The sequence below is a fragment of the Mesocricetus auratus genome, unplaced genomic scaffold (genome assembly GCF_017639785.1).
Source record: "Mesocricetus auratus isolate SY011 unplaced genomic scaffold, BCM_Maur_2.0 Super-Scaffold_100008, whole genome shotgun sequence".
In the NCBI taxonomy this organism is placed as follows: domain Eukaryota; kingdom Metazoa; phylum Chordata; class Mammalia; order Rodentia; family Cricetidae; genus Mesocricetus; species Mesocricetus auratus.
In genome coordinates this window covers 5,027,934-5,050,695 of record NW_024429192.1, presented here as the reverse complement: position 1 = coordinate 5,050,695, position 22,762 = coordinate 5,027,934, and the positions used below count along the sequence as shown (strand labels likewise).

The 22,762-nt window shown below is 48.5% G+C and overlaps 1 protein-coding gene across 2 annotated transcripts in view; it reads right to left on the bottom strand.

Moving 5' to 3' along the window:
• The window catches only part of Runx1 (RUNX family transcription factor 1), a 229,290-nt gene that overhangs the window by 85,580 nt on the left and 120,948 nt on the right, over nt 1-22,762 (bottom strand). For both annotated transcript variants that reach the window (XM_040750450.1, XM_040750452.1), the window contains exons 3-4: nt 7,931-8,184; nt 1,587-1,743 (exon numbers count right to left, since the gene is read on the bottom strand). In XM_040750450.1, the coding sequence (XP_040606384.1) occupies nt 1,587-1,743; nt 7,931-8,184 (411 nt within the window). The remainder of the gene's footprint in view (nt 1-1,586; nt 1,744-7,930; nt 8,185-22,762) is intronic.

Genomic DNA, 22,762 nt, shown 5'->3' with positions numbered 1-22,762 from the left:
CTGAACCATAATGCAAATTCCATTTGCTGAAAGACAGACTTTCAACATAACAAGTGAACCCACTTAACGACACACAGGGCTCTCACAGCAGCAGCACTCAGGCTTTTAGCAAGAGGATAGCCTTTTCTGTGAATCACCTATTATTAGCATAGTAGTGTGAACACATATTTTCAATCACATCATAGGTCTTTTTAGTTTTCTCCACCTGTGATTTCATTACAAAAATGCCCTGGGCATCTAGGCTAGCAAGCACAGCAGCCCAGATGCGCACATACACACCCTCTGCCCTCTTCCACTGAGAGCACAGACTTTTTAGGGTTCCCGAATGCCTTCACACTTGGAGCGGTGACTCCTTTGCCTGGCCTTTTCTACATTTGCCAGTCTGCTTGTTTTGTTTGCTTGGTTCTGGGGATCAAGCAGAGGGCCTTGCATATGCTAGGCTACAGCCATCACTAACCCCTTCCTGGTTCTTCTCCCAATGCCAGAAACTCTGTTACTCAGACAAGTATTCTGTCTTCCTGATTAAGCTAGAAATACCTCTGATGGCCAAGCTTATTCAGCTCCACATTCCAAAAGTGATATTTTAAAACCACGTCCCTGCTCTTAAATTCTCACCACGTCTTGATGTTTGTAAAATACGATTTAGGTCCTAGAAACAAGGAGAAAATACAATGCTTGAGGGATAGCTGGGAAGTCAGGACGTCCACCATGAAACAAGATTCCTCTTTCTACTTCAGTACTCTGGTAGTTGGTTGAGGGTGGAAGACAATAAACTGCATGTCCCCCAGAGCCAAGGCGATGGCTTCCGCAAAGCATCTGGCCTCGAATCCAGATGTTGAGTTCCATTTCTCCCACCAAACTGTAGCAAGCTTCAGAGAGAGCCCATTGGGAGGGTCAGGATGTTCTCGGTTGTTCTAATAGGATTCCTTTTCTATCCTAGAAATGTGAACTTGCTTAAAACTGTATCGTACGTACACTGTAAGGACCCCCCCAAATTACTGATGTGACCAGTTGGAACCCTGTCATTTGTTGTAGAGGGCAGAGGTACCAGAAGCCAAAAGGCTCACGACGCCCAGACTGCCTGATCGTGAACACTCATTACATCATCTTAGTTCACTCTTCTCTTTTTGGAAAAATGGTGATGCATTCCACCAAAACTCACAATTCATGCCCAGCAGTGGTGGCGCACACCTTTAATCCCAGAACTCAGGAGACAGAGGCAGGCGGATCTCTGTGAATTCCAGTCCAGCCTGGTCTATAGAGGGAGTTTCAGTATAGCCAAGGCTGCACAGAGAAACCCTGTCTTGAAAAACAAAAACAAAACCCAAACCAACAAAATCAAAAAAACAAACAAAAAAAGTAATTCATTCATGTATCGTGTGTTCCAAGTCAGACTTAAGTCAATTTAGTCATCGACCATGATGATAATATAAAATTAGATTCTTGCAGAAGCATTAAATTTCAAATAAATATTGTATTAAAGCTTGGTACGGCATCAATAATAAGAAACTGCTACCGCTGGAAAACCTGTGTTTGTTCCCAGGTAAATACTTTGCGTTTCAAGTCCATGCATGACAGATACGCACCTCTGCCACTCCGACCGACAAACCTGAGGTCGTTGAATCTTGCCACCTGGTTCTTCATGGCCGCCGTAGCATTTCTCAGCTCCGCCGAATAGTTTTCATCATTGCCTGCCATCACCGTGACCAGAGTGCCGTCCGGAACGTCCCCCAGCGCTACCACCTAGACATCAGTCAGGGGACAAATGCAGGCATCAGAGCCGTCATGGGTACCCGCGCGCGGCAACTGTTCTAAAATTAAACATACGCTTAACGATACTTTGCTGGTGTTTAGGAGAATCGTCATAACTTGAGCATCCCAACGGAAAGGCGTGCAGTTGGTTAATTGCATCATGCATAGACGGATACAGAGTTTTCTAACGAGGAAGGCACTGGTGAGGTTCAAGGAACAAAGCCACATAAAGTCACACAACATGGTGGGAACAAGACAAAAGGGGACAGGAGCGATGGCCTCTCCTCCGTGTAGTCATCCCTTAAGACCTCACGTTTGAAAGGCAGGAGATCTTATGCTCGTAGGTTCATAGCCTAATCCACCTTTAAGAAAAGATTTATTGTACTATTTTGAATGAAGTACACGTGCGTGTATGTGTGTATGAGTGCCACCAGGGGCCGGAGGCGTGGGAACACCCTGGAACTGGAATTGTGGGCAGATGTGAGCCACCTGACCTAGGTGCTGGGAATCAGGACTGACCCTGCAATTCTATCATCTGTTCTCAACTCCTGAGCCGCCTCTCCAAGCCCATCTTTTGCTTGTTTGGGCCTCCACTGCTGCTCCTGACAGGGCCTGGACTTGGCAACTTAAACGTAGTTCTGTTCAATTGAAATACGACTTTTGCTATTGACTTTTTTTTCAGACAAGGTCTCACATAGCCCAGGGTAGCCTCAAGCTCCTGTCTAACAGATGACTTTGAACTCCTGATCTTGCTGTCCCCACCCTGCAGGGGTGCTGGGGTACAGGTATGTGTGCCACCACAGGCACAGCTTCCAATGACCCTGGAAGGACTCAAACTGCCCGTTTGTAGCTTGTCTCCGACATCTCCTTATGCCTCTATTGGATTCTCACTAGCAGCGAACTCTGGCATGCCAGGAGAAAAAACCAGAAATGTGCTAGTTATTTATTATTAATTACAAAAGGGGGTTCCAATTTAATCATTCTCCTCAAACCTAAGGTGAAACCAGGCTGCATCTTCACATCTGTGGGCCCCAAACATACATTAGCTGTGTTCTAAGGGATTCCTCTATTGTCATTGAGAAGGTAAGCGCTCATTATATTTTGAGGACAACTGGTAGATAAACATATTTCATATCCAGAAAACTAAAAAAGCAGTAATTTTAAAATAAAATTCTCTTGCCTTGAAAATGCTTCACAAAGTATTACCCATCAGCTGGCTGCTATTTGGTTCTTTTTATTTTGTTTTAGAGCTAGGGTCTCACTAGACAGCCTAGAATAGCCTTGAACTCACATGGGCATACACCGTCAAGCCTGGCATCCTTCGACTTCAGCAGTGATTTTTGAGTTTTGATTTCATTACGGCTTAACCTTTGCTTTGTTCCAGTCGCAAAGTAGTCATGGAATTCAAACCCAAATGCCTCAAGATCAGTTTTGTTTTCCCCAATCATTTCTGATATAACATTGTCAGTCTGCGGTGAATTTTTATTGTTGTTGTTATTTATGGTGATCAATAACAAGTCGCTAGCAGCAAGCATCTCTCCATACACTGTTATTTAGGTTTTCATTTTTTTTGCATACTAGTTGCTGCGTAATTTGTGGAGGAACATTTCTCTGTCTGCATGTATGCAGATGAGGATGCCACAGGTTCGCTAATCTGATATCAATACCCAGTCCCTGTGATTGCCATCCTGGCGGTGTGCTTAGTCATGTCCCCCTCGGCCGTCCGCTGTCCTGCAGATGACTATCTGGCTGCGTTTTATTCACTGTGGCTGCTCCATCTCCTGGGTTCTAAAGAGCAGGCCAGGAAATGACCCAGCTGCCCTGACAAGTGGACAGAAGGGACCCCAGGACATCACCGGGACGCACTGCTCTGGGTCCTGGGTGAGCATCCTGCTAGCTCTTTACTTTTATCTGTTTTAACCAACTTGATTGCTGAGCCAAGGACAGAGCCTCCTGCCTCTGTTTTTAACCCTTTCATTCCCATTGTTGGGCATGTTTTCTACAAAGGAGATTTTTAGAACCCTTATTCTGTAAGCAGTCTGTAATTAGAAGTTTATATCGCACCACAAGTGTTTGATGGCCTTTAATTAAGATCCGTAATATGACAACTCTTTTGTTTCAAAGGACATCATTGCAATAAATCTCCCCGATGAGTTAATTGATCATTACTAACCCTTCTTTCTACTCCTACAAAATTCTACTCCCATAAATTCTGCTGTTTTTAGTCTCTTTATTCCCCCCCCCATTTCTTTGTTTTTTCCACTTCCCCCTGTACCATTAGCTCACAGTGTTGAAATGCCCCCCATGAAAACACTTTACTTCCCCCCCCGCCCCACTGTGGAGATCTAGGCTTTTCTAGTTCAACACAACGCTGAGCATCCAGGGCCTTGGATCTACAGCTGGGCTTCCAAACTGAATGCCTTGCTGTTGGGGCTGGTATCTCCTAAGAGGTTAAAATAAACACAGCCTTCTCCGTGAGTCCCCAAAGACATGCCGAGTCATGGTCCTCCTCCCACAGTGTCTCTGTGTGCCTCGGTTTACCACTATTGCTCCAGTGCTACCTCTTTAGTTGGGGGGCGCCCAGGAGGCCCCTCCAGACTGATGCGGACTTTGTGAAAGGGCCATGGTGCCTACCTACGCAAAGGCTGCCCACGCTGGACTTCAAAGGGCTAAAAATTAGCACTTGACATTTCATCACTCCCATTTTTAAAGGAAGGGGAGTAGGGTGGGGGGGAGCTCAGTTATCATTTCTAAAGCTTTCTGGTTTATCTCCCAAGAATTTTGGTGGGGAAGCTAAGGAGAAAAATTAAATTCAGGGACATTTAACAGTGTATTTCATCCATCCAATGACAAGCATACTTAGGCTAGGTTAATTTTTTTTTCTGATTTAAAACTAAGATGTCTTCCAATATGATACCGCTTTTGTTATTGAGAGGTGATATAAAAAGAATGAGAAAAAAATCTGACTTCAAACAGAAATAAAAAGCAGTGTCTGCAATAAAAAGCTATAAACAATAGGTAAGGAAAGACAAACATTTACATTTAACACAGACCAAACAGACAAGAAGGGACTTGCTGGCCAAAGATAGCTCATATTTTGTTGAACTTCTCTGTTCTCCAAGTATCAGGAAGTTGGGCAAAATATCAGCTCTCTTCTGTGCTGTAAGGACTTCCCAGTACTGCTCTTGGCTAGCCTGTTCTGAAACTGGCATTTTCCAACAATTTTACAGGCTGAAACTACAGTTAAAATTCATTTACTGCAAATTTCTTAATCTTCCACAGTTCCAAGGAAGGCTGTGGAATGAAAGACAGCATTCACCTGAGATGGCATTCAAAGCATAGCTAGGGACCACGTTCTTCACGCCAGAAACATTATTTGTTTCTATTTTTATGAAAAACATATTCCATCTGCACCCAAGGTCTTTGAACTCCCTGTTGAAGGCACGTTTACGCTCTGTGTACTAGGGCCTAAACAAACTGTACGGTTACACTGTTACTAAATCTGGGACAAGTCACCTAAACAACTTTGTTGTCTGCTTCTGCCAACACTGCCTAACATGTAGCAGAGTTCACAATTCTCATCTGTGAAACTTATGTTTCTCCTACAGATAAACGGTCTGTAGGAGGAAAGAGAGAAGAGGATAGATATGTCGGAGAACCAATTACGATAATTGAGATCTATTTTCAAGAGAGTTTGTCAATTTAAATAATCTCTTGATAATTCTGAAGATTAAAGCGGAGGACTTAGCAAAATTCCAGAAGATTCTGAAAGCTGCTCTTCCCTAATGATGAGACTCCAGCATCGCTACATGTAATCTGGTTTTTATCATGGGGAATAAGCTAATTCCTGCAGGATTAATCTTCTAAAGAGATTCCTGAGCTTTAATTCAAATCTAAAGCATAGGGTAACATTCTTGGTAGGAACTGTACAGACAAGGACCAGGAATCCAGAGAAAAATGAAGCTAGGATGCTGGTCTGTTTTGCAGAGCAGCTTCCTCTTAAACCCAACATTTAAAGCTCCTGTCCCCCTGAAAATTCTGTTTACTGTCTCAGTTCAGCAGGGTGCTGAGCTCTGGAAGTGGCCTCTCTCTGTGGGACCCAAGCGGTGACAGATAGTAATCCAGTGGTCTGATTTCTCTGCTACCCTGTCCTTTCCCCCCCCAAGCATTCCCGAGAGACTCACTTGAACCTTTCACACGTGCTGTATACACCTTAAGGGACCTTTGTCATAGCTACCAGCTGTCACTCAGGACAGCAAACTGAGATTCTTTTAGAAGTAGGTTTTCCGAAATCATTTATAAAAGGGAACCTCTATGGCTGTGATTATTTTTGCTAAAAGGAATTTTCCAAGGTTCGTACGAGCAGTATGTGTGATCTTTCATTCTTTTAAAAGAAAACAAACATTTCCATGTGGTAGTTCAAGACTTTGCCTCGCTTCAGCTCCTGGAGACAATTTTTAAAAATCAATCATTTAGTGTCTTGATAAACTGGACTTCCTACACGGTAAAAAAAAAAAAAAAAAGCAGCCCAGAAAATACCTCCAGTTCTCCCCCAAGGAAAGCATATGTCCCTTTAGTTCTGCTCCACAGGGGAACCAACCTTAAATGTTCCTTTTGTTGACTACAAAAAGTCTGATTTCTCTCTGACAGCGACCTAGGGTTCCCTCTCGGGGTGAGGAGAACACACCACCAGCACCAGCTAACTGTTTTCCTGAAGGAATTGGGATGGCTTTCCAAATAACAGCAAGGGAGGGGGAAGCCAAGTTCCTGCCTGCCCTCTGACCATCAATCCCAACACCTACCCCTTAAAAAGTTGCTTCCAGAAACTGGTGAAGGGGGCAATTCTGTATAGAGACACAGTCGATAGGAAATCCTACTTCCGTGCTTTTTAAAATATGGACGGCCTTTTTTTAGCATAAAAAGAAAAAGAACCCGGACAACACTTTTCAAAAAGTGAACGTTGTTCGTTGTAATTAGATCAAGGTCCAGCTGAGGCCTGGAACTACGAAAAGCTTAAATCAAATTAAGCTCCCTCCTAAAGAAGACAATTATTCATCTAAATCAGAACAAAAACAAAAACAACAAGACGCAGCTTGGCTTTGCAGCTTGGATCTAACTCCTCCATCAGTCTTTTAAAAAGAACAGGACCTGGCAGAGCCACAGGGCGCGTTTTCAGCTGTACCTTTTAAAACCCACCACCGAAGAAGACCAAAGAAGGGAATTTAATTCCTCAAGCTCCCTGCCAGAGAAGTAGGGTAGTTGTTTTTAAAACGCCCGGGGTTGTTTATACATTGCTTCTGAAGGCCAAGGTTTAGAAGCTACTCAAAGTCAGGGCAAGATCAGGGTAAAAAGCAACCCGACCCGAAGGGAGCTGCCCATCTCCAGTTGCCGCGTCTACACTGCCCCCTCCTCTAACAGAAAAGCTGCCGGATTGGACCTTCCCAGGTGTAGGAAGACAACCCAGCACCTTCCTTGCCCCGGGCTTAATTTTCTGGAAGGTTTCAGAAAAGCAACAGGATTTGCTACTTGCGGCTTCTGGCAGGAGCAGGTTACAAAAACTCCTTGGAACTTTGGCAAACTTAACTTCGCCTGCAGTGGACTTTGGACATTCGGATTCCTATAGCGCGGTTAAAAAAAAAAAAAAAAAAAAGAAGCGCGCTGCGGGGTGGGGGATGCGGGTTCCCCTGGAGCTTTCCCTTGTTGGTTTATTTTTAGTGACGGGAAGGTATTAAAGCATCTCTCTCTCTCTTTATTCCCTGATGCCTTCATTTGAGAGACACAAAACAGTCTGGGTGTTCATCCCGAGGACCCGGAGGAAGCCTACCAATGAAGACGGATTTGTCCGCTCCAAGGTTTTAACTTTTCCAAGTTCGTAGCAAAGGTAAGAAAGGCCCTTGGTAGATGTTATGCGATTATCCTGACTTTACAAAAAAACAAACAAACAAAAAAAAACCCAAAACCCTCTTTGGGTGCCTCTGGGACTGGCTAAGTGGGTCCCTCCCGAGGGTCGCCACGGCAACGCAGCATCCCCACATCCCAAACCCAGGGAGAAGGACCAGAGGCTGCCACAGGCTCCTCTCTCTAGAAGCCGCTTGGCCTCTGCCCTCTAGGCTCACTCTGGGCACCGGCCGGCCGGCCTTCTCCCGACCCTCCCACCACTCTCTCCGGGCTGGAGTACCTTGAAAGCGATGGGCAGAGTCTTGTTGCAGCGCCAGTGAGTGGGCAGCACGGAACAGAGGAAGTTGGGGCTGTCGGTGCGCACCAGCTCTCCCGGGTGGTCAGCTAGTACTTCCACCATGCTGCGGTCGCCGCTCCTCAGCTTGCTGGCCAGGGCGGCGCCGCCGTCCGGGGCGCCCAGCGGTAGCGCCTCGCTCATCTTGCCGGGGCTCAGCGCGGTGGAAGGCGGCGTGAAGCGGCGGCTCGTGCTGGCATCTACGGGGATACGCATCACAACAAGCCGATTGAGTAAGGGCCCTGAAAACGGCTCCCACCAGAAGGCAACACGGGCTCGGATCTTCTGCAAGCCGCTCCCGGGACACCAACATACAAGTTCAGGAGCCTTTATTACTACCGGAGGGTTGTGGGGAGGAGGGAGACTAAATCACCAACACTCCCCGACTGAGTCCTAGTTACTCGGATAGGCCTCACACCCGAGCAGGGCTAACAACTGGCCGATTAGTGCATTAAGAGTGGGCAGCCAGAATCCAAAGTCAAATGCCCCGAGGAGCCTGGCTTTCAGAGTTCAAGTTCAGTCTTTGGCTATTACAAACGGTCCCGGAGGCAAAATTCCCGTACACGTCCTAAAATATTTATGCGCAGAACAAAAAATGACCAGCAAAAACTAGATTTGGAAGTTCCAGCAGCTAATTGCCTGTCAGTTCGCTTTTCTTCCTCGCGGGTCAGTTTTGTTTACAGTCCCAACAAAATACAAAACTGAGGAGTGTCTTCCATACAGGGCGCCCCTCCTATCATGAAAAACTCGCTTCAGTTCTCAAAAGCAAGAGAGCCGCAACTTTAAAAGACTGTGCTAGTAATGTATTGCTCGTATATGTAAATATATACATACGATCTACTTCATAAAATATTTACAATACAATCTGTAGAGAATTTAAACACAACAGAAATCCATTAATGTTCGCTGAAGTTTTTCTTTTTTTTTTAAGTAGCCTTGAAAGTCAGTTTCAGTAGTTGAAAGGCTGGGGTAGAATCACTTGTCATTATTCTCTCAATAAATTCTGGACAAATGGTCAGTGCAGAAAATTTAGCTTTACAAAGACCTCTATCTAACCGGAAAAAAAAAAGCCAAACTCGATGATGCTCAGGCTAGAGCTTCCCACATCTGAGGACTCGGGTTTGGGGACGTCGGTTAAGTCTGTGGCTGATCCTGTGGTTTGGTAGGAGTTGAGCCGAAGTTGGGTCACACAGGCAGACGCGCACTCTCCGAAGCCAGCCACTGTCTACATTGGTTGAGTGAGTCAGCCCAGACTCTGGCAAGATGGTTTTCCTCTAACGTCGCCCGGCGCTGGCTGGCTGGCTGCTGGTTTGTTCTGCTGGGGCGCACAAATACCCACGAGCGGTCGGGCGGGCGGGCGAGCGAGCACCGTGTAACCGCAGCAGGTGGAGCGGGCCTGGGAGGAAGCGCCGCAGACCAGGAGGCTCGAGTTACCGGCGCCCGCGCTCACTCCCACGCACCCAGCCACGCACACGCAACTTCACGGCTCCCCTGGAACCCCGGAACACTTTCTCCCGCAGTTGCCACAAGAAACAGTCGGAGAAAAGTTCACGGCCAGGAGAGAAGTTGAAATCGTCCAAGCTTAGAAGCCAGTTCATTCAAAAGTGAGAAAGGAAAAAGAAAAGTATAAAAAAAAAAAGGAAAAAAAAGAAGAAAAGGAAAGGAAAACGAGGAGGTCCAACGCAGATCGAGGAGGAGCCAGGCGCAAAGGGTGACTTTCGTGCGTCCCCGGGAGCTCGGGATGAAGCGGCAGCCGCAGGCCGGGCAGCGTGGTGCCCTGGCTGGGTCCGGCCGCGGGGCGCCCGTCCTGCCCGCGCCCGCTGCTGGCTCTATGAATGAGAGTGCCTGGAAATGAACGTGCTTTTACTGTAAGCCCGGCCGGAGGAATTCCATTCCCTCAGCTCGTTTGCATAGGGGCGGCGGGCGGCCAATCACAGGCCTTTCCGGTATCAGCCTGGGCGCGGCCCGCCGCCGCGCTCCTGGAATTGGCCCGCGCGCCCCCGCGCGCTACTGTACAGCAGCCCTGGCCGGGACGCGGTGGCAGCCCTTGCCGCCCCTTGCCCCGGCACCCACGCCGACCCACGCACGCACACGCACACGCTGCCACGCTTGTCCGGAACCCGGCAGCCACGCGCGGGGTGACACGCTTGCTGCACTCGCTCTGGGTGGGCTTTGCGGGGCGCAGCGGCGTCACCGGCAGCCGAGGTCCCCCGGAGACCCTGAAACAGGAATCGAAAGGCCGCTCGGACTTGGGGACCGCGAGCTGTGCCCGGAGCAGCCCGAGGCCAGCGGGAGGGAGACGCCCTGCGAGCCCTGGACTCATAACTGCCATAGCGAGGCTCCAGGGACCAGGGCTGGCGTCCCGGAACGGTCCCCGGCAAGCCCTGCACTGCGTGCAGTCCGTGGGCCAAGCCTCCGCGTCCCGGGAGGACAGGGTGGCAGAGGCCCTGAGCGCCCGCCCCGGCCTGGCTGGCAGCTGAGGCGAAGCGGCACCAAGTCATTTAAATACGAGCGGTGGCTGCTCCTCTTCTTGGTGGAGCTGCTCTGTTTAGTGTCTTTCCTCCCAGGCTGGGCTGCGGCTTTGATTACGCAGCGCCCCGCGTTCTGAGTGTGCGCAGCGGCTACGGAGGAGTTCGTTTTCTAACCGAGGCCTCAAAGAACCCTTAGACTTGCAAAGAAAGTTGAAAGCATCCTGGGCGGGGGTGGGGGAGGGTGGGGGAGGGTGGGGCAGGCCACCCCGATCGCCCGAGCCCTCGTCCACCCTCCAGCTCCCAGGGAAGGCCGGAGCGTCCCTCCAGGCGCTGAACCCGCTGGGCTTGCGCACGGTGGGGGTTCTTCCCCCGGCACCGTGTCCGGTCCCCGTGGCGCCGAGGGCATTTTCGCGGAGCTTCAAGGGTCTCGATCCTGCCTGGCTCGCGGCCCACTGTTGTCCCCAGCTGGAGCAGCTGGCCTGTGTCTTCTGCGGGTCCCTCCGGGCCTTGCCTCCTCCGGGACATCTCACCACCCAGACCGCCCGCGGAGCCCGTTACTCTCCACATCTGACCGAAGCCCATTCGCTTCCACTCTGTGCTCGGGTCCCTGGCTGGTCCCTGCTTGTGTCCTCCCTCCTCACGCATCCGCGCGGCCTGTGTCAGTGGAGGAGGAAGAGGCCGTGGAGATCTGGGCTTTAGGGCCGCTTCTCTTGCCCCAGGCGGGTAGACTGGCGGCGTGGAGCGCTGGGCAGGCCTTTCGGGGACACGGCGGGGCGCAGGGAGGACGCCAGGGGGCAGCAGCGGCCCTTGTTCGGCGGCCTGGAAGCTGAACTGGGCACCGGGCACGCCCTGGCAGGCGCGCGGCGCAGGGATCTGTCCCACCTGGAGGCCCTTGGAGGGGGGTGGGCTTGTGACTTTGGGGACAAACGATAACAAGTGGGCATCAGAACACACCTAAGTGTCTCCATTGCTCAGAGGTGGTAGCCTGGCCAACCTGCGTGGGAATCACCACCCTCCCGGGGGTGGGGGTGGGGGGAGACTGTCGCGATCCCCCGAAACCCGCGTCTCTTCCCTCTGAAACTTCTTTGCCTGAGTTCCTCCTTATGCTAGTTCAGGACCGCGAGTTCTCCGGGTGTGCGAGCGCCGGCAAAAACCCAAGAGGCCTCCCATTCCTGCATTTCTGCATTTTCCCAAGTGGCCTTTTCCTTTCCGCACTAGGATCGTGCCAGCACGGAAAAGCTCAGTATTTCACATATGTTTGGGGGGGGGGGTCCGGAGCTTTGGGTAGACAAAAAAAATTCTCTGTGCTTTTCTTTTAAAATTATTTTCAAAGAAGTCCCATTGCAGGTGTCAAATCCCTAAACGTTCCCTAACACTCCACCTTGCCTGCTAACGTTGCAGTGACCATCCCCAGCCTCTGCTCTCCTGCCGGGGCCACCGCTTCTTAGCGGTGTCCAGGCTCGGAGGTGCCGGCTCTCCTGGAGAGTTTGTGACCTTTGGAAGCTAGATTTCCCTCAAATGCTACTTCTAAGCTACTTCAGATCTAGTGCTCCTGGGGCCACAGACAAGCGCATCCCCAGGGACACACAGAGACAGGGACGACAGTGGACCTTGACTCTAGGTAAGGAGTTTTGACTCTGAGTAATCTGCCCTTCGAAGGGTTAAAGGAAACTCCTCAGAGTCAGGTCTCCAGCTTAAAACCCCAAAACCTGCATGGGGTTTCGAGTTGTCTCCCAGGCAGAAGTCAAGGCTGGGGTAGTTAGAGCAACACACACACACACACACACACACACACACACACACACACACACACACACACACACACACACACACACACCTAGTTTAGTTTTCAAGGCCAGCACAGCCGAGTTAACTAAGTTCGAACCCCGACGACAATGACACAGCAACGAAAGCTTCCAAACCCGGCCTCTGGCATCCTTGGACCTGAGTGGGTTGTCACTGCGCCACCCGGGGCGCAGGTGAAAGCCACAAACAAACAAACCAGCGCCCTGTCCTTACTGAGGACCGGGAAACTGCCAGTGCGCAGCTGGGACTCAACCTCGAGGCATCTTGAATACTTAGTCCTCAGGGCTTTGGATGAAGTTCTGGAGCCCCGCGGCGGGAAAGGAAAAGGAGGAATTCCTTCCCAACCTAGGCGCTCATCCCAGCGACAAAGAACACTTTTCCTCAAAAGGAAAGGTTTACAACTTTCACTTCCAGGCTTCCCCTACAATGACACTAAAATTTACATGATAAAAAAAAACCTGCAGGGGAAAGATTTGTTTAAACTGCTACTGGGTGACAGTCTAACAAATTTGTTGCACGGGGGAAATTTATTAAGCGTCCATAACAGGATTGGAAGTTTCTACAGTGAATTTAAAAAGTAATATTTGGTTTTAATAGGAAGCAACCATTTCAATGGAGAACAGAGCGGTTTACTGACTCCCCCCCAGTCTTTGGGTGATTTGCTAACTGAAAGTAGTCGCAGAAAAGCAAAGGTTTTGGGTGTTTGTTCCATGAAATCATCTCCAAAATAAAATGCACTTAACAATTCTCTTAAATCAAAATTACCCCTCCATTGTATTACTCTATTGTCCGAATCAAATTCAAAATGCATAATAGTTCTAAAGGGATTGTTTCTCCCCCCTTCCTTCCTTCCTTCCTTCCTTCCTTCCTTCCTTCCTTCCTTCCTTCCTTCCTCTGTCTCTGTCTCTGTCTCTGTCTCTGTCTCTGTCTCTGTCTCTCTCTCTCTCTCTCTCTCTCTTTCTTTCTTTCTTTCTTTCTTTCTGCAGAGCTACTTAGACAGGCATGGGGCAATTCTGGTGACTGGCACTCATGTAAATGAGCGACCTGCTGTCCACAGTCTGGAACTAATTACCCTCCCCCACCCACCTGTGCGATTGTTTCACTTTTCAGGTTTGTTTACTAAGAGGACCAAACAAACCCCCGAATTTTTGCGCTGTGTCCTGTCCTCTCTGGATGCTTCTATGATGTGCTGTGGAGAGTGTGGGATCCGGTAACTCTAACTTTGGAAATCCTTTGTGGACCTTACAAGGAGCAAACTGAAAATCTCTCTTTCTTCCCCCCCTACAAAATTCAGGGTGCTTAGTAAACATTTTATCCTCATAAAAATTTTGCATAACCACTGCTCTAACAAATGCAATAAACTCTGTCATAGCTGATAGAAGCCAAGCCATACTTTTTTTCAGAGAGTCATACAGTCATTTAATAACAGCAGAATGTATAAATGGTGAACGCCATAGAGCTGAAGGTATCATTTAAGATTTCACTGAGGTATTTTATGTGGTATGACAGCTACAATATGGATGGCTCCTTTTAAGTATATTTGAATCAGCAAAAAAGCTTTAATTATTTGGCAAAATGATATCATAAATTATATATAGAAACACATCAATAGAAAATCATATATATACACATATACGAATGTACATTTCATTAAGAAGTATAATTTGGAACCTAACATGCCATGAACCTTTCTAGAAGGAATCACTCCATGTATGCACTCTGAAATAATAGAAAATAAGAAATTAAAATCACCCCATGAATAAACTGAGAGTTACCAAGTTTTCATTCTAATTACAATAAAATGCCAAGTTTAGAAAACAGAATCCCTGCTGGATTATTTTTCCTATTTCATTGCTTGCCATATTTTTTTTAGCATTGGGGGCTTTACTTCATGTCATGGTCCAAATAAGTCCAGTATATTTGGCACAAATAGAGTGAACCACCAAATAAATGAACTATGGTCTGTCTAGCATTAGGTTTGGTGTGCTTTCTGCTCAACAGGATTCAGACTGCTGAATCTGTGTCTTAAACCCTCCCTCTCTCAGTTGCATGCATGGACACATGTGAATTGTTTACTAAAGCTTTGGGGAATGACTCAGAACTCCAGGTGAGATTAAAACCAAATCCCAGCTTAATACAAAAATGTTTTAAAGTCGGTAGCATGGTAGAGGCTAAGCATAAGAGTTAAAAATCCATGGAAAGCAATTTATTTCCTTAAAGCAAGTGTTTGTCCAAAATAAACAGCTTGGAATACATTTTCTAAAAGAAACAAACTTCCATGTTCCAATTGCTTCCCTGTAGTTTAGGATATTTCAGGAATGCCGTCCCCTTGCTGGCTTCCCGGCCCTTTTCTGTTAGAAGAGCAGTATTTTTTTTTAACATTGAAACCACTCCTTCTTGAAACAACACATAGCCTTAAATATTGCTGGGCATCAAACTCCCGTGCTGATTTCCCAGGATGAAGCCTTTTCTGCATTTCCTGCATCTAAGGGACTGGAAAGCCTGCTGAAAGGTCCTATGGACACACTCTCTGTCCCTTGCATATTTACACTTAATGTGAATTGGAGATTACCCCTCAGCCTTGCACACTGTCAGTGGTCAGCACTGAGTGACAGGAGGAGGGGTATATGGTTTCAGACCCTTAGGATCCAGAAACCCCACTCAACAGCCCTATAAGATAGATGGCTTGAGAACAACATTGCAAAGAACAGAGCTAATTATTCCAGAGTTGCAGACGCTGTTTAAAGAGGCAGGAGGACAAGATTCACAACTCCCTAGTCATATATATTTTTCCAAAGCAAAAAAAGAGCAAATAAAATAATAAAGGCTTGCATAGGACTGTCCTCTAATGAAAGATTGAGTGACTTAAATATATATGGCCTCCAAGGAGTCTCCCTAAAATAATTTTAAAAGATCTTAGTTTACAAGTACATAAAATACTCTGTAAAAGGTTTTTTTTTTTTAAAAAAGAAAGTAGGGGCAGAATAATTCGCACTAATTATTAATGATAGGTAGGAAATAACAAATGAAGCCTGAAGTTAAAGCAAGCTCGGTTCTAACAGCCAAGGGTTGGGCCTAAGAGATCCACACCGCAAGACTGACCAGCCCAGGCAGATTTATTCCAGAGACCTAGTGGAACCAAACTCCTGAACATTCTCATGAGCTGGGAGACACCTTCCCACGCCAGGCCAAGAAACTGGAAAGGCAGAATTGAGAGCTGCTGTTTGTATATACATTTAATACTTCAAAAGTCTTAGAGAAAAGCCGAAGTTCTTTTAAAAACCATGGCAAAGGTGACTGTGTTCTAAGGGGTCTGTGCGGCATGGTTAAGAACTTTCTTAGCCACTGTGACATCAGCCTTGAGGACACAGGGAAGACAGTGCACAGGAAAGGCAGAACTGCGAAGGGACCGCCAACTCCAGGAGCTAGGAAAGGCACCGCCCTGGAGCAGGGAGAGGGCAGAGGCTGTGTGCCCACCCTGGAGCAGGGAGAGGGCAGAGGCTGTGTGCCCACCCTGGAGCAGGGAGAGGGCAGAGGCAGTGGTTATACAGTTGCCCAGGTTAATCCTTGGGTTGCCACGGTCACTCCCATTTTGCAGATGAGAAGCCTCACTTCTGGGGAGCTGAAGAAACTTGTCTGTGGACAAGAACATGTTTACTCACACACACATGTACAATCACACTTGCATGCACACACACACTTGCACTCAGTACACATGCACACTGACTCACACACACAAGCATGCCTACACAAGCATTTACCTTGTGTACACACACATGCAGAGGCACACACAGTCATAGTCAAGCACACATGTGAATGAGCTCACACATATTTACACATGTGCACACACACAAACATACAGTTATACACATATAGGCACACACAGGTGCACACACACATCCCCAGGCCATGTGCACACACACAAACATACATGTACACGCATATAGGCACACACAGGTGCACACACACACATCCCCAGGCATGGGTCAGCTATGTGTCTTCATAGGGACGATTGGTAGAGCTGGGGAAATTTAACTTTTTATTATCTCATCTTTCACTTCTCTCCTCATGTCATAGCTCCATTAGAAAACAGCTCAGAAATTCCTCACTGTGCAAATCTCAAATATGTAGACTTCTTATCCTGGAGTCATACCTGGTTATTCAGAGAGTCTGGACAGGCAAATACTATTGGGCTGAGCAGATTTTCAGGCTTTGCTGCCCTCTGATCTTTCCAGATGGCCACTCTGAGGCTACTCCCAATGAAGCATTTGATTTTGTTCCTTCCTGCCTTCCTGTGATGGCCCCTGTGTGTCAGCCAAGGTCCTAGGGCCATTGGTGACGGAGAAAACACAACGGGGAGAACTATCGTGGGTACTGATAAACGCATGTGCAGATTCCAGAGAACAAGAGGGAAGGGGCCTGGGAAGACGGGCCAGCACCACCAGGGGACTCAGAGGAGACTTGGTTCCTAATTCAGGTGATGTGATTGACTCTTAGGAGATGGGTGGAGCCTTAGGCTTTCCAGACCCTAGGGGAAGCACCTAGGGGGTGGGTGGGTGGGGATGAGTTGGGAGAAGGCACTCACTCTAGGGAGGACATCACAGAGAGCAAAGCCAGGAACTTGTGGATTGGGTTGCCATGCCAACTCCAGTAGAGACAGAGTGTAGGTTTGAGGCAGCTCCCGGAGGGTGGGGTGTAGTAGCCCACACAACCCAAAATATCTGAACTTCAACATGAGGGCTATGGGCTCTAGTGGAGCCATGGAATCGGGGGGGCGAAATCTAATGGGTCATTTAGAAGAATACTGATTGGGAGCAGATCAACACGGAGCCAGGAGCTACCTCAGCTGTAGGACATGGACTCCTGAAGACAGGAATTAATATGTAAGCCGTGGAAGAGAGAGGCGGGGCAGATTTGCCGGTTTCTAACCATTAGCAGCAGGGAGGATGATGTTAGGTGTGGCACCAGGATTTGGCTCTGGATATTGGAGTTTGGATCACTGGAGTGGCAGTACCATGTCATCCGTAGTGTAATATCTGCAGAAGCTTCGGGATGCACAGAGAAAGTCTGAGGGCACGGAGGACGGACAGATGAAGTAAGCAGAGGGCGGGGCTGGACCAGGGGGCTGCACTAGCAAGAGAATGATGAAGGGAGAGGACCTTAGACACCACAGGAAGACAGGCGTTCCCACAAGAGCATCATATCCCAAAAGTCCTAGAGCGGCCATGGGGGTGAGCGCCAACAGACGATGTGGAGCTCTATCTATGGGGAGAGCCTGGTGACTGAGGCCTGGGCCGGGAGAGAATCATTTTAGCAGGAGCAGGGGACACAGAGCAGAGAGCAGAGAGAAGAATGTTATTTAGGGAAGGGAGGCGGGGCTTCCGGAGAAGAGAGGGAACTTGGTGGGATGGCAGGAGAGAGTGACCAATGCCAAGGTGTGTGTGTGTGTGTGTGTGTGTGTGTGTGTGTGTGTGTGTGTGTGAGAGAGAGACAGAGACAGAGACACAGAGAGAGAGACAGAGAGACATACAGAGAGAGACAGAGACAGACAGAGAGAGACAGACAAGAGAGAGACAGAGAAAGACAGAGACAGAGAGAAATAGAGACAGAGAGACAGAGAGACAGAGACAGAGAGAGACAGAGACAGAGAGAGAGACCGAGAGAGAGACAGAGAAAGAGAGAGACAGAGTCAGAGAGAGAGAGAGAGAGAGAGAGGGAGAGAGAGAGAGAGACAGAGTCAGAGAGAGAGAGAGAGAGAGAGACAGAGTCAGAGAGAGACAGAGTCAGAGAGAGAGAGAGAGAGGGAGGGAGAGAGAGACAGAGTCAGAGAGAGAGAGAGAGAGAGAGAGAGACAGAGTCAGAGAGAGACAGAGTCAGAGAGAGAGAGAGAGAGAGAGAGGGAGGGAGAGAGAGAGAGAGGGAGGGAGAGAGAGAGAGGGAGAGAGAGCGAGAGAGAGAGAGAGAGAGAGGGAGCACAGGAGAAAACCTACATCCAAGCCAGCCTTTGCTTGCTGCTGTGTATTTCACTGCAGGTTTTTTTTTCCCAGCCTCTGGATTTGAACCTGTGGATCTACCTTTGGTTTCATTCCTTTTGTTGCACCTCTATGTTGTTTTGTTTTGCTTGCTGTAATTTCTCTCCCCGCCCCTATCCCAACTGCTCCCACCTCAGAGCTTATTCTCTGACCCCTTTTCAGATTTCTTGCAAACATCCCCTAACAAGGGATGCCCACAGCATTCCCAGACGAGTCCTCCTCACAGGCTTCTGCATCTTGTTCCTCTACATGCCCTGAACCCCGTGCGAGCTCTTTAGCTGGGCCCACGGGGCTAACAGCCACCCTCCATGTCCTCGTCACGGAAGGGTCCATCAGGTCTCCTGCTCAGGCGAGCTCTCCCTCGCCTGGGTCACCCACACACTTCACCATGGTCTCCATGTCTCCCAGCTGACCTTTGAACTACACACTCGGTGCCTCGGCTTGTTAGAATGACGGAGGGCGGGGCTGCCAAGAGGCCGCCTTCCCCTGGCCTCAGGTTTCTATGTGGAACAACATTCCTCAGCAGGCAATCCTTGGCCCCCTTCCACACCCACATTCGCTCTGTACCGTGCGAGATTCAGTCACCGAGCCTGCAACTCGGGAAGGTAGATGAGGAAGAATCCTAAAACAGATCCCCTAGACTCTCTATTGCAATAACCAGGCAGTGAGTGAGCAAGCTGGTGTGAGCAAGCTGGTGTGAGCTGTCTGTGGGACACAGAATAGGGGAGGGGTTTGCACACGTAGCTAGGGACGCTAGTCAGGTCAGCCAGCAGAGATGATCCTGGTTGGTACAATGGAGGCTGCTAAAAATAGCTGATTTTTTTTCTGCCTGGGGCTGGAGTGAAGCCAGCCAAGCCAGCCGTCACTCTAGGAGAACATGTATAAGAATGAGAGAGCAGTCCTGATGTCCCGGGCCTCGCTCTGGCAGCCAGCCAGCAAGGAAGCAGGGCCTGTCAATCTCTAGGTCTGTGGAACTCCATTCCACCTGTATGATCGTGGAGGGGCATTGCCCGCTAAAGCCTCAGGGTCAGGCTTAGCTTGGCCAAGCTCTTGATGGACAACCCAGGGGGACTAGCGTGCTGGCTTACAGTACTGTGAGCTTTAAACCGAGGCTTTTAAACTTGTGGTTTGACAGCAATGGACAGCTAGCACACTGAGTGATCTTCCGTCCTCTGTATAGGCTGGAGAGACACTGCCCAGGCCTGGGCGAGCGGGTGAGTGGGCTCACTTCGGGGCACCAGTAGTAGGAAGTCACACACCAAGCTACATTTTCCAAAAAGTTCTGCTAGTGGTAAGCTTGTAGTTTTGATTCTCCGTGCTGTCTCTACCCTCGGAGCCGGAGTCTTTTTTTTTTTTTTTTTTGAGTCCCGACAAAGCCACTCTATAATACTCTTCTTCTTTTCTCTGTCACTACCAGCTTCCCCTACACACTTTTGCAAGCACGCATGACCTCTGGAAGTTTGGACACCTCGCCAGAGAGGCTGTCTAACTCCTATTCTAATGTTTTGGCACCGCTGCACAAACGGAATGTGTTGGGAAGCCCATGAGCTCTCATCAACCAGAGATTCCAAGGCGGCAGGTCTGGGGAGAGAACCAAGACTTCGTTTCCAACAAGCTCTCGGTGACGTCACAAGTCTAAGTCCCACACACGCAGAGCTGACAAGGCCCCTGGAAGTTGTTGGGTCTCCAACCAAAACTGTCCAGCATAACATTTTAGTCAGACTACTGAAGTATTTTTTGTTATTTATTTTTTTAACAGATAACATTACAAAATACGAATTTATAGCAAGTCATCTCAGATCGGGCTCTTTAAGCTAGTGTCAATGGACTGAATATTGTGTCTGCTTCAAAATTCCTGTTAGAGTCCTCATCCCCAGAGGGTTGGTAAGGAATGGGGCCTTCAAAGGTGACTAGGTGAAGTCCGGGTCACGAAGGTGGGACTTATGTCCTTACACGACTTTCTCTTGCTGGGTGTGGTAGTTCCCACCTTTAATTTCTGCCTTGGGAAGAGGTAGGCATATCTCTGGGAATTTGAGGCTAGCCTAGTCTACATGTTCTAGGCTAAACAGGGTTTGTCTCCAAATAAGTGTCTCCCCACCTCTCTCTCTCTCTCTCTCTCTCTCTCTCTCTCTCTCTCTCTCTCTCTCTCTCTCTCCCCCCCCCTTTCTTCCCTTCTTCCCTTTCTATGTCACATGAAGATATCTAAGCCATGAAGGATCCCTCTCCAAACCCTCACCCTGCTGGCACCAACCCCACTCCAATTCGCCAGCTTCCAGAACGGTCAGAAATGAACCTTCTATGTCTTGGTTCCAGGTCTATGGGATTTTGTTGCACAGTCTGAACTTACTGCAGTAGCCGTGATTACACACGTCAGCATCCTCCCTCTGCTTCCAAAGCCACAAAGTCTCTATGCTCTATCTGGCCCACACCAAGTGTGTACTCAGCCACAAGGACCCCTCAGCCCTTGGAACGAGGGAAGTAGGATTCAGTAACAGGCCTGTCTTGAACCCTTGCAGTTTGGGGTGGGGGGCGGTATTGTAACCAGAGACCAAGCCCAATTTTGTAATACTATCAAGCACGTTTCTTAAGAAAATCCTGGCAAGGTGTACACGCTCTCTCCCCCCTCTCCGTCCTCCCTTCTTCCTTCCGCTGTTTCCCCCTCCATCTTCTCATCCTCCTCTCCTCCATCATCTTCCTCATCTCATTCTTTTAGACAGGGTCTCACGTGACCTCATGGCATACGTGCTCCAGAAGATGAAGCGGGGATCTTTATCACTCACTGCCAGAACTTTCAGAAGATGCCTCTGGGGCGCAGCTGCAGTCATAGACTGATCATCTGGGTCGCGGAACCCAGCATGCGCGCACCACTGTGCCCCCTGACAGCTGTGTATAAACTGGGTGGGAATGACTTCTCATTCTGCAGAAATACCATGCACACATGAGACGCAGCAATTTTCCAATGGCCAGCATTGTTTTCCTTGCGTAAACAAACAGGTGGTAAATGCTAAAACATCTGTTAGCTAAGCAAGCGATTAGTTCGTGTGTGTGTGTGTGTGTGTGTGTGTGTATATGTGTGTGTGTGTGTGTGTGAGCCTGTGTACCCCAGCTTGTGTGGAGGTCAGGGAGCAACGTGGGGGAGCTGCTTCAGTTTCTCCTCTTCCGCCAGCCACACGGACACGGCCTGGAGCTCAAACTCAAGTCACCAGGTTTTCAGGCTTGGCAGCAAGTACCTTTGACCTCTGACTCGTCTTGCCAGCCCAACATTAGCATTCGTAGTGGTTTATTTAACCTAGTCTGTCCGAAACATTGAATTAACTTGCTGTCACTACGAGACGAGGTATCTTCTGTTATCGTCTGTCATCTTACTCTTACTCCGTGGGTTGCCGGGCGGCTGACTCCTGACGTCCTCCTCTCCCTGTTCTCTTGCTGCTCATTCTCCCTCCTTTCTCCTTCCATTCACACTCTGCCTGCCAGCCCCGCCCATCCTTGCTCCTGCCGCACTATTGGACGTCAGCTCTTTGTCAGTTGTTCTAGACAGGCTCAGTGACCCAGCATCACAGAGCTAAACAAATTCAGCGTGAACAAAAGTCACACACCTGGAAATAATAAGACCCCAAAAGGCTCAACTGGGGTACCCTGCCTCCGTGAATAAAGACGCATAACGACCAAGGAAGACGGCTGATGTCATCACCCTTCACACAGACACACACACACACACACACACACACACACACACACACACACACGTGTATGCAGCTGCACAGATATGTTCCCATACACATGAGCACATACACACATGCTCACACATGCCACATATTCATACACACACACACAACCACAATTAAGGGACAGGCAAGTCACACTGAGGTTCTGTGCCTTCTGGAAAATGACACAAATACATTGCTCTGTTCTATTGGTTACAAATGGATTGGGGCTACAGGGGACCTGGTTATAATGGAGTGTTACCATAACAGTTTATCAGTGACAAACACATTAAATATATTATAACAGTGTATTAAAATGATCTTTTTCACTACTTCTTTTTTCCCTATGTCAACTGACAAGTGAGGCTTCACTGCACATTATATTCAAAGTAACAACAACAACAATAATAATAACAATATTGAGGCAGAGAAGTGGTTCTCACATGGCGGGAAAAGGTGACTGTTAGCAAGCCTGACAGTCTGAGTTTGATCCTCTGGACCCACAGGGTCGAGGGAGAGAACCAACTCCCCCAAGCTGTTCTCTGACCTCTACAAGTGCATGGTGACATGTGCATGCCCCCAGACGCATAAACAAAATTGTAAAAGTATCAATACTGTGTATTACAGCCTAGTCTGTATCTAGTAGAAGCAGCTGTGAACTCTCGCTATCTTGTTACCAGCATTAGTGCCTCTGATTGGTGTCCTATTCACTGAAGTGAAGTTTTCTGCTTCCCGGCTTCATGTAACTAAGGCGGTGCTTCCCAC